A 12,270-nucleotide genomic window follows, 5' to 3' on the forward strand; every position below is an offset into this window, starting at 1 on the left:
TAAATCCTCTGAATACTCTGAAGTGAAATTTCCTTAAGTCACAGTGAAACGTTTCCCACTTTGTCTTTTTCTAAACTCTCTGAACGACTTAATTAACAGCATTGGAAATGGAAAAGAGAAGTGGGGCACGTCATAGCTTGTACCAGTCATAAATAACTAATGAAGGCAGACTCTAAATAGATGTATTACATGGATGTTTCATGTACATGCAGATCTCTCTTCCTGTGTATGGCATGCTTTCAGTATCCATAAGCACAAGCTGAACATTGTCTTTAGGAAGAATCAAACACAAGTAACTAAAGCATTTTGAGTTTAGAAAACATCGTGGGACTAGGGGTCAGGAGTCTTATGTTCTAGGCCTAGGTCTATCACCAGCTGACTTTCAGTTGGTCCCTTAAACAGAATGCTCGGAGCCCGTATCTCCTTCTCTGTAAAATGAGGGAATAAGCCTAGGATCTTCAAGACCTGTCTTTTCTCTAAAAGTTTATGATATTGCCTTGCCAGTGTGTTGGTAAGCAATTTATACTGACAATTCCATGACATTTGGAGTTTTGTGAAGCTGAGTGGCTTAAATTGCTTTTTGGAATGCTAAATGCAACTCTACCTGTCAAACATCGGCTTGTCCTTCTTTTCATGGCCTCGTAAAATAAGTTGTCCAAGGCTCATAGGTTGGACTCACTAATAGTCCACAGAAAAACATATATATGTAACCAGTATTTCATTTTAGAGTCTGTTGTATATATTTAATTTTGTTAGCATCATTTTTAGATTGCAAATATATATTCATTATAGAAAATTTGGGAAACACAGAAAAACGTTCAAAGAAAAAAATACCTATAATCCTGTCATTTTGTCATCCAGATGTAGCTTTAAAAAAGATTGACATGTATACTACTGGAATTTTCTTAGCATAAATAGGATTTTAAAATAAGGATTCTAAATATATTTTTTTACTTAAAACATAATGTTGCAATATCCATGTATTATTAAACAGACTTCTACAGCATCATTTTTTTAAAATTTATTTTTTAATTGAAGTATAATTAAATTACAATGTTGTGTTAATTACTGCTGTACAGCAAAGTGACTCAGTTATACATACATATATATATATACACACACATTCTTTTTCATATTCTTTTCCATATGGTTTATCACAGGATATTGAATATAGTTCCCTGTTCTATACAGTAGAACCATGTGGTTTATCCATTCTCTATATAATAGTTTGCATCTGTTAATCCCAAACTCCCAATCCCTCCCTCCCCCACGCCCCTCCCCCTTGGCGACCATAAGTCTCTTCTCTATATCCCTCATTCTGTTTCTGTTTCATAGATAGGTTCATTTGTGTCATATTTTAGATTCCACCTATAAGTAATATTGTATTTATCTTTCTCTTTCTGACTCATTTCACTTAGTATGATGATCTCTAGGTACATCCATGTTGCTGCACATGACATTATTTTGTCCTTTTTATGGCTAAGTAGTATTCCATTGTGTATATGTACCACATCTTTTTTTAAATAAAGCTGTGATGGCTAGCCCTTTTTTCCCCTTTATTTATTTATTTTTTGGTTGCATCGGGTCTCAGCTGCAGCACACGGGATCTTTGTTGAGGCATGCGGGATCTTTTGTTGTGGCACGCAGGCTCTTCATTGTGGCGCGCAGGCTTCTCTCTAGTTGTGGCATGTGGGTTTTTCTCTCTCTAGTTGTGTGCGGGCTCCAGAGCATGTGCGCTCTGTAGTTTGCAACACGTGGGCTCTCTTGTTGAGGTGCACGAGCTCAGTAGTTGTAGCACACAGACTTATCTGTCCCATGGTGTGTGAGGTCTTAGTTCCCCCACAAGGGATCGAACCCACGTCCCCTGCCTTGGAAGGCGGATTCTGTACCACTGGACAACCAGGGAAGTCCCTGTATGTCTTCTTTATCCATTCACCTGTCGATTGACATTTAGGTTGTTTCCATGTCTTGGCTATTGTGAATAGTGCTGCTGTGAACATAGGGTGCATGTATACTGAGTCATTTTCAATAGCTGCCTAGGAGTCAATCTCACGAACATACATGTTTACCATGTTCCTATTATTGAACATCACAATTGATTTCAGTTTATCTTTATATAAAAAAATAACTCTCCAGTGAAGAAGTCTATGTCTGTATGTATAACACATTCATGATTATTGCCTATTGCATAAGTTTCTAGAGAAGGAGATGATGGGCATATGATGTTCACATGTAAGGTTTGTGTTATCTGAGTAACACTCTTCTTTACCATCAGGAAGCAGATACATATACTAGTTGTGCCGTGTTTTAACCACCAGCAAATAATTTTTGTTAGAAATTGCTTAATTAAAATGATTTCACAGACTCGTATATTGAGATACAAAAGTATGTCAGAGTATTTTCTAGAGCAAGATCTACAGAGGTAGTGAACATAGTGTTAGGGAGTAGGTTGTTTTTTTTTGTTTAATATATTTATTTACTTATTTATTTATTGGCTGTGTTGTGTCTTCGTTGCTATGCGCGGGCTTCCTCTAGCTCTGGCGAGCAGGGGCTACTCTTCATTGTGGTGCATGGGCTTCTCATTGCGGTGGCTTCTCTTGTTGCAGAGCACCGGCTCTAGGCCCACAATCTTCAGTAGTTGTGGCTCGCGGACTCCAGAGCGCAGGCTCAGTAGTTGCGGCACACAGGCTTAGTTGCTCCATGGCATGTGGGATCTTCCTGGACCAGGGCTTGAACCTGTGTCCCCTGCATTGGCAGGCGGATTCTTAACCACTGCGCCACCAGGGGAGTCCCAGGGAGTAGATTTTATCATCGCACCTATACTGACAGCTCCACCAAACACTGTAAATACCCTTTATACACAAAATAGGTGTCCATTTCAGTTACATCAACTAATCGCTAATTCATTCAAATAGATACTCAATTAGTTAAAAATCCAGCTATCAAGAATTCTTTAAAAACTAGATTCACTTATTAATGAAACTAACTAAAAGTCCTTAAAAGGTTATAAAGTTTACATATGCTAAAGAAAAATAATCAGTCATCTGTTATTAAGAAAAGGCTAGGGCCTCCCTGGTGGCGCAGTGGTTGAGAGTCCGCCTGCCAATGCAGGGGATACGGGTTCGTGCCCCGGTCTGGGAGGATCCCATATGCCGCGGAGCGGCTGGGCCCGTGAGCCATGGCTGCTGAGCCTGCGCATCCGGAGCCTGTGCTCCGCAACGGGAGAGGCCACAACAGTGAGAGGCCCGCGTACCACAAAAAAAAAAAAAAAAAAAAAAAAAAAAGAAAAGGCTAAATGATTTTATCAGTTCCCATGCTTCATAGTCACTCACAGCCTTGATATAAGGATGTAAACATATGTTATTTGAGATAAGTTGCCAAAAGTAATTTTTGGAGCTTTACTAGGTAAGAGGATTTTTTTTTAAAACAACACTGACTAAGGAGAGGAGAACACAGTCCTATTTTCTGAATAGGTAAATAGATGTTATAATTCATTTTATTTATCTCTGTGCTTAGATTCTTCAGCTCTGCAATGCAATTTTATTTTTTTAACATCTTTATTGGAGTATAATTGCTTTACAATGGTGTGTTAGTTTCTGCTTTATAACAAAGTGAACCAGCTATACATATACATATATCTCCATATCTCCTCCGTCTTGCGTCTCCCTCCCACCCTCCCTATCCCACCCCTCTAGGGGGACACAAAGCACCGAGCTGATCTCCCTGTCCTATGTGGCTGCTTCCCACTAGCTATCTGTTTTACATTTGGTAGTGTATATTTGTCCATGCCACTCTCTCACTTTGTCCCAGCTTACCCTTCCCGCTCCCCATGTCCTCAAGTCCATTCTCTACGTCTGAGTCTTTATTCCTGTCCTGCCCCGAGGTTCTTCAGAACTTTTTCTTTTTTTTTTTTTTTTTTAGATTCCATATATATGTGTTAGCATATGGTATTTGTTTTTCTCTTGCTGACTTACTTCACTCTGTATGACAGACTCTAGGTCCATCCACCTCACTACAAATAACTGAATTTCATTTCTTTTTATGCCTGAGTAATATTCCATTGTATATACGTGTGAAATGATATCCAGGGTCTCTTATAGCTTTGAAGTTTTCGATTTTTTTATGGTCACTTGGGATACAACTATAATGTACTGTGTGTGGTTTGTGTGTCTCTGTGTGTATGCACATATGTTTAATTCACATTTTATTTTTTATCTCTTTCCAGTAAATGGTGGCTGGTCTACCTGGACAGAGTGGTCTGTGTGTAATAGCCGCTGTGGACGAGGGTATCAGAAGCGCACAAGGACCTGCACCAACCCAGCCCCACTCAATGGTGGTGCCTTCTGTGAAGGGCAGAGTGTGCAGAAAATAGCCTGCACCACGTTATGCCCAGGTAAACAAACCAGCGCTCCCATCCCAAATGTCTCCTCCCGTTCTAGAAATAAGTTTTAGGGTATATATACAAATCTTTATTCTTTTTTTTTTTTTTTTTTGGCTGTGTTGGGTCCTCGTTGCTGCTCACGGGCTTTTTCTAGTTGCAACGAGTGGGGGCTACTCTTCATTGCGGTGCACAGGCTTCTCATTGCGGTGGCTTCTCTTGTTGCAGAGCACAGGCTCTAGGCATGCGGGCTTCAGTAGTTGCAGCACACGGGCTCAGTAGTTGTGGCTCACGGGCTCTAGAGCCCAGGCTCAGTAGTTGTGGTGCACGGGCTTAGTTGTTCCACGGCATGTGGGATCTTCCCGGACCAGGGATCGAACCCATGTCCCCTGCACTGGCAAGCGGATTCTTAATCACTGCGCCACCAGGGAAGTCCCACAGAGCCTTATTCTTCACAGGAGTGTGTGGTAAACATTATTTAAATCCATCATCCCATTCATTGCTTACATTGCTGGGATCTCAAGTCTTTTCCCCCAAAAGAGTACTTAACTTTATTACCCTAACATACAAAATAGTATAAAACAAGAGATTAAACACACATGAACATAATCCCTCTCTGTTACTCAACAAAACGGTTGGAACCAAGATTGCAGGACCTGTAATTCAAGGCATTTGAGCAGCATTGAAAGCCACACATTTAGGATAACAATCTTGATCTCCAGAAAGCCATGGAAATTAATTGGAACTGAAATTTAGAAAATGTTTTAGGTGAAGTACTTGGTATTTGGTGTCAGTTTCTGGGCAAAGGCAAATAAAACATCTGGAATGAATTAAAAGGAAGTCTAAGCTTTGTGACACATGAGCTAATGGATTTTGAAAATACAGTGCAGTCATCTATTATCTGTACATGTTGGTCACCTATTTTTGAGTTATTTGAAGTGGTACCTATAGCAAGATTGCATCCCTTTGCCTCTGAACATCTTTCTGTGCTATCTCATGTTGTCCCAAGCTCTTATCCTTTGGTAAATTGAAGTTAATATTTGCCAAAACCAAAACCCACTAAAATGTCCAATTATACAATATATGAGGGGCTTCCCTGGTGGCGCAGTGGTTGAGAGTCCGCCTGCCAATGCAGGGGACACAGGTTCGTGCCCTGGTCCGGAAGATCCCACATGCCACGGAGCGGCTGGGCCCGTGAGCCATGGCCGCTGAGTCTGCGCGTCCGGAGCCTGTGCTCCGCAACGGGAGAGGCCACAACAGTGAGAGGCCCGCGTACCGCAAAAAAAAAAAATATATATATATATATATATATACATATATATATTAAAAAAATTAAGCTAACATTATTTTGAAATAACCCATAAATTTATTGTATTCCATTGGGGTCGCTATTATATTGTCACTTTCATTATTTAGATACAAAGACTACTTACTTCCCTTTATTGTGCCTAACTTTTGTCAGGTTCATCCTTTTAGTAGAACTTTCTCAGAGATGGATTGGAGAAGTGAACTGGAGAGAAAACCATAATATAAATTTTATATTCCTGTTTTCATTTCCGAATATCAAAACAGTATCCCACACTGAACCCTTTGAGAGCTTTTATTTATGGAACAAACTTTGACATTTAGCTAGGCTAAGAATTTCAGTATTTTCTCTTGTATGTTCCTATATTTTGTCTGCATACTGACTCCCACAATTAGAAATGCACTGAGCATTTAGTTGAAATAGAAATGTGTGTTTGTGTGTGTACTTTGGGATGGTCTAGGTCAAAGCAAATGTCTTTTCTTCAGGTAGCTGGGAGTTGCTTATATAGCTAACTGTACAATTGAAATATTAATACTTTTATCATTTTTTCATGTGGGCATATTTATATCTCTATACATATTATACATTAATACATATAGTTACACAATAATTTGAATATGAAATCACACAGATTTCCCAAACTATGTAGATTATTTAAATTGATCTAATTTCTGTCAATATGTAGGTATAACACGTGTACATTGCATGTTCAGTAAATGATGTTTGCGATTGTCTTACATTGAATCCTAGATGATTATTTATGTATTTCAGGGAAATTTTTAAAAATTTAACTCTTATTTTAATATTTTCCTCTTATATATGTAAGAACCTTTAAAGAATGTACTAGAGTATTTACAGTGTGTGTTTTTAAGATAGAGATATCTTAGCTCTTTATCACTAAAGTTTACTAACAAGTCAAGCACAAAAATTAAGAAAGTGAATCTATTCTAAATGACTGAATCACAGGAAAAAATTAGGAATGTGCTTAAATATTATTTTTAAAATAAAAATAGCAACATATATCATCAAATAATGGAATGAAATCATCAAATAATAAATGGAAAATAATATAGTCTTTTCAAGAAGTCATTGCAGAAGATATTAGAATCAAGCAGCATGGATGAAAAAATAAAAAGTGTATAGGATGTAGATGAAGGGTGCAGGTAGGTGGGTAGATGGACGGATGGATGGATGGATGGATTTCTTCCACACTCTACCAGCCTCTTCTGAACCCCACAGAGGTTTACTTGCACTACCCACATTACATTATGCAGGAAGGAATCTTGGATCCAAAAAGAGGTTCCCTAATTTTCAATCCAAAATCCAGACGTTTCCCCTTTAATAGAAAAAGGGTCACTACCAGGATTTACTTTTATGCAGCTCCTGGTGACAGCTTTGGGTTCTGTGTGTCCCATTAAGCTTCCGTTTGCTTGGTCAGTGAAGAAATAGTCACACACCTCGTAAGGGAAGTTCGAAGAGCCCACGCAATGTATGTAGAGCATGCACTACTTCAGCAGTTAAAATGAATGCAGTGTTCTTTGGCGGGGCATTTTCTTCAGTGTTTGGTGGTGTTTTGTTTCTGCTTGTGCTCTCCTCCTCTCTGCCCTCACAAAGTTCCTTCTCCCTTTGACCCTATGCTGGTTTTTGTGTGGCAGTGGATGGCAGGTGGACCTCATGGAGCAAGTGGTCGACTTGTGGGACCGAGTGCACGCACTGGCGCAGGAGGGAGTGCACGGCACCAGCCCCCAAGAACGGAGGCAAGGACTGCGACGGCCTCGTCTTGCAATCCAAGAACTGCACGGATGGTCTCTGCATGCAGAGTAAGTCTATTTGAGCAAACGACAGACACTGGGGAGGTCTGAGGTTTAACCATTTGGATTTCTTTAAGGGAAATATCAAAAAATAAAAACTTCTTAAACAAAAATGCAATACTATACCAATATCATGGGTCTCTGTCAAAATTGAAAAAAATGAATCTCCCAGAACCCAGAATGAAAAATAACTGTATCCAGTTAACAAATGACACACACAGTATTGCTTTCGCATGAGCAAAAAGGGATTTGGTTGTTTCCATGGAGGGGCTGTCATTCTTTTCAGGGCGGGGAAGTGCTACTCAGTTTTATTATAGTGCACAAAAGGGCACCCTAAACGCCTCACAGAGTCACATGACTTCCAAAAAGTAAGCTATTTATTTCTAATTCATGGCTGTTACTGAACCAGTGTCCACGAAATTTAAAATACATGTATAAGGACAGGAAACATTTCTGCAAGTAGATTTACTAGTTTACAAGTGTTCAGTGCGAACATCTTCACAACACCTTGAAAATGCTGGGTTTGTATTAGAAATTATAACATTTATCTAAAGGGACTAATGTTTATAAAACAAATTTTTAAAAATGGGTGTAGAAGATTGGCTCAGGAATATAATAGGTGCTATAAGCTAAGTATTCCACATTTTTCATGGCTTTTTTCCTTAGATTTTCTTAATGAGATGGTGGTTTGATTTCCATATTTGCAGACTCTCACTCCTCTCTTGAGGAGCCCTTAGATGTACAAAATTTACCATCCCTTTTATGACCATGCATTAAGGTCCTAAGAATTGTTCTGAAATCCCACCTATAACGGATGAATGGATCAAGCAGTGTGCTGTCTTTGGATCTTAACCAATGGCAGCCAATTGTTGACGTTTCTTGTAACACATTACAGATTGCTTGTGGAATATAAGCTACCAAGTGTATTTGTATGGAAGTATTTGTGTTTGTCATTTAAGAATCAGATATTTTATTTTCAGCACATTTATGAAATTCTGTTTACTTTCCAGAGTCTATACACACAGGGACCTTTAAAAAGAAACCTTACTTAACATACAAATAGGTAATTACATTGCTGACACAGAATAAAAAGCCAGTGGACCTCTTATTTTTCTGTCCACTGTACATGGTATTCTTTGCGAACAGACTGCAGCTGGGTGTAAAGCATAGCTTCTGGTTGTGATTTGGGAACGACTGCTGTGCCTCTAAGTTTGTATCAGAAACACAGAATGAAAAGAATACAGCTCTTTTACTAACCATTTATCCAGAGATCCAGGGTTTGTTCCTCTTGGTGTTAGTCTGAGTTGAGGATTCAAATGAAAACGTACCACACACAAGTTATTTTTTAACATTTTTATAATTTAGTATTCTTTTAGTGCTGAGCAAATTGATTCATGTGATTGAAAGTAGCAATATTTGAAGTTTCTCTCACTCCCTTTCTCAATATTATACTTTTCAACTTTGGGTGATTTAATGCCTACTGTTTCTATTGTGCATATTTTTAAATTCCTAAAGCAACATATTTAACAAGGAGTACAATGCTCCAGGATGGAACATTGGGCCTTTTATTAGTTACACAAATGACACATTATAAATTATGACATTTGTCAAATACAAGCATGAAATATTCAAGTTAAGACTTTCATGACATAGCATCCCCTTAGCATCTAGCTGATTTCTTACAGCATTAATAGAATTTTTTCTAATGATTGGATGTTTACCAATAATGATGGCATGAGGTGTGTGTGTGAGGAAGGGAAATGAGGCTATAAGAGGTGTTATTTGTTGTTTGTTTATTTCTTTATCAAGTCTCCTATTAGCCTGGAACATTTGGGTGTTTGAATTAATTAGTTAAAAAGCTGTTTCCTTTCATAATTCTGATTTGCTGTAGTAACAGTCTCTACTACGTCAATAAACTCTTTCATCTGCCCTGCTGTATCTACTCTAGTGCAAAAGAGAACTGTAGTTTGTGCTATTATTGATTTCCTCGGTGATAAAAATCTCAGATACTGTTGCGCTGAATAATTATAGTATTTTACAGTGAAAGCTATAGTTTCTGTTTACCAGTAAGCTGGGTGTTTCTGGCATAGTATTGCTGACAAAGTTTTGCAAAGAAATGATAATGTTCTTGGTCCTTATTTTGGAAAACAAAAGGCTTTCTGATAGTGTAAGGGCCAAGCTTATAAGAGGGACATGGTCTGCATTAAGAAAAAGAATGGGAGTAGAAAAGACTGCTAGAAACTTGCAGTTGACAATTAGGAGTTATCATTTAATGTTTATGTACTTTAGGAAAATTAGTGTCTTCAATGCACTGATAATATTGCAATACTGATAAAGAGCTATTTATCTCAAAGTAAAGCTAGCCTACTTACCATTGAACTAGGGAGGCAGTACAACCTCTGAATCTACTCAAAATTGTCTACAAATGATTTGGATATAAATGTAGATATACTGCTAGGAAGGAGAAATTTGGAGTTCATAATGGATGTCAGTAGAATTCAGAGTTACCTAGATAACACAGTGTAGTATATTTTTAAAAGTCAGATTGGTACTTAAGAACAATACAATGTGAAATATATAGAAAATATTACTGTCCGTGTTTATTCACTAATTTGTTCAAAATAATATTCAGACATATTTCTTCCTTAGCCATTTCTCTCATTATAAATATCTTTGACTCAAAATATGTAGAAATATTGGATAAAATGTTTAAACTTAAATGGAATGTGGTCCATTGAAAGTTAGAACTCAATGGAAAATTAAACATCAGATCAGGTCAGAGACAGCTTTAGATAAAGCTGAAGAGAAAATTGGTAAACTGGAATGTAGATCTCATGAAACTTTTCAGAATACAAGGAGGAAAGATAAAATGAGTGATTATATAAAAGGTAGGTTAAAACACATGGAAGATAGAATGAAAAAGTCCCACATTTATTATTCACGAGAACAAAATTTAAAGTTTTTGAGATAATCAAGATAGAGCTTACTACTCACAAACTCTCAATGAATAAACTACTAAAAATATGAAAATCGATTCTTTAAAAAATTGAGGGACCAGTTAAGGGGCAGTTAAAAATAAAATGGGACTAAACTGTAGACAGCATTAACACAGAATATGGGAAGGTGTAATCTAAGTTAAAATGTTCTAATTTTTGTGTGTTCAGGAAAAGAACAGTAATACTACTTGTGTTAAGTTTTACTGATTCAGGTGTTCCAATTAAAATGTTAAGACTGACTACACACATAAAGGTTGAATATATAAATTCAAAATAAGATTTTTAAGGGCAGAAAAGGAGCAAAAAAGAAAAAGTATAGTTAAATGAAAACAAATAAGATGGTATATATTAGGGATTATCATATATCAAGGATAATGATGTAAATGATTAAATTTATCTGTTAAAGGAAATTCAAAATTACAGGAAAAATCCAGTTTTATATTGTTTATGAGAGACATACTTAAATCACAATTATAGAGAAAGATTGAAAGTTAAGAAATGGAACTTACAATGTAGTTCTATCTTTATTTTAAAATGTCCAGTTAATGGCTTTGACTATCTAATTGGGCCATTCTAAATTCCATTTCCCATTTTGCCTAAGTAACACATATTAGAGATTGGTTTTGCTCATAGTTTTAATTTAGATACTTTTTTTCTTAGACTTTATAGTTTTTAGAATGTTTAATTTTTTGTTGGATAATTAAAAGTTTTCTAAATTGTTTACCAAATTTTTTGTGTAAAGACATCTTAAAAATACAGATATTTCCTCAATGCCAACTGAAGTTTTTAACCAAAAGACTTCGAGGTTATTTATTTACAAAATTATTCAATATTTTAAAGATACAGTAATGCTAAATGTTAGCACATGTGCACTAAAGTAGAATCTCTTGTATTTTGCAAATGGGAACAGAAATTTTTATGATTATTTGGGGAAGCAGTTTGACAATATGAGTTAAGAGCTTTAAAATTATTCCTCTCCTTTGATCCAGAAATCCTATATCAGTGAATAAGTTTTAAGTAATTCATATGAATACCTAAAATATATGTGCCAAATACATTCATATTCTTTGTAGTTTATTGTAAAAAATGTAAAACACAAAAGTCCAATACTAGAGCAATGATTAAGTAGTAAATGCTATTTCCATAAGGTGGAATATCATATAGCCACTAAAATATTTATGGTGGTTTAACATGGAAAAGCAGAATATGGATTTATGTATGTATTCAGTCATAACTATATAAAAGCAAGCTTAGGAAAAAGATGAATGAAATTTATTTATTTACGCTAGTGAGATTACAGGTAATTTTTTTCTTTTTCAATATGCTTTCTATTCTCAATATTCTTTATATTTAGTATTTCATTATACTTATAATTGTAAATGACTTTTTAAAAAGGAGTGTTGAGGATTGGCTAGAACAACTGCATGATCTTGGAAACAGGAGTCTCATTTCGTTATTTGAGATGTAGCAATATCACTGATCTGTCCTGGGAATTTGGTCACATTGATTCAAATTAGATTAGATTTAGATTAGGTTACATAAAAAGTATTTGCATAAAATACTTGTATAAAATCCTAGTATAAAATCCTTGGCGGCAAGAGTTACTTATAGCCAGTAAACCAAGTACATATACAAAAGGATTGTGAAGACATGGGGATTTGGAGCTGAATTACAGTTTTGCATTATTTCCCAGTTGCTTATCATATACATATCACTCTGTCCTTGCAACCATACTTAAACTCTTCAGTAAATTGGATTCATTATGTGATGCTATATAAT

General features: G+C 36.5%; 1 protein-coding gene across 2 annotated transcripts in view; it reads left to right on the forward strand.

Annotated features, from left to right (window-relative positions):
* UNC5C (unc-5 netrin receptor C) overlaps positions 1-12,270 on the forward strand; it is a gene marked incomplete at both ends in the record, with an annotated part of 405,524 nt that overhangs the window by 337,840 nt on the left and 55,414 nt on the right. For both annotated transcript variants that reach the window (XM_079712610.1, XM_079712611.1), the window contains 2 exons: positions 4,226-4,393; positions 7,340-7,504. In XM_079712610.1, the coding sequence (XP_079568736.1) occupies positions 4,226-4,393; positions 7,340-7,504 (333 nt within the window). The remainder of the gene's footprint in view (positions 1-4,225; positions 4,394-7,339; positions 7,505-12,270) is intronic.

This window comes from Hyperoodon ampullatus (assembly GCF_949752795.1).
Source record: "Hyperoodon ampullatus genome assembly, chromosome: 1".
Lineage (NCBI taxonomy): Eukaryota > Metazoa > Chordata > Mammalia > Artiodactyla > Ziphiidae > Hyperoodon > Hyperoodon ampullatus.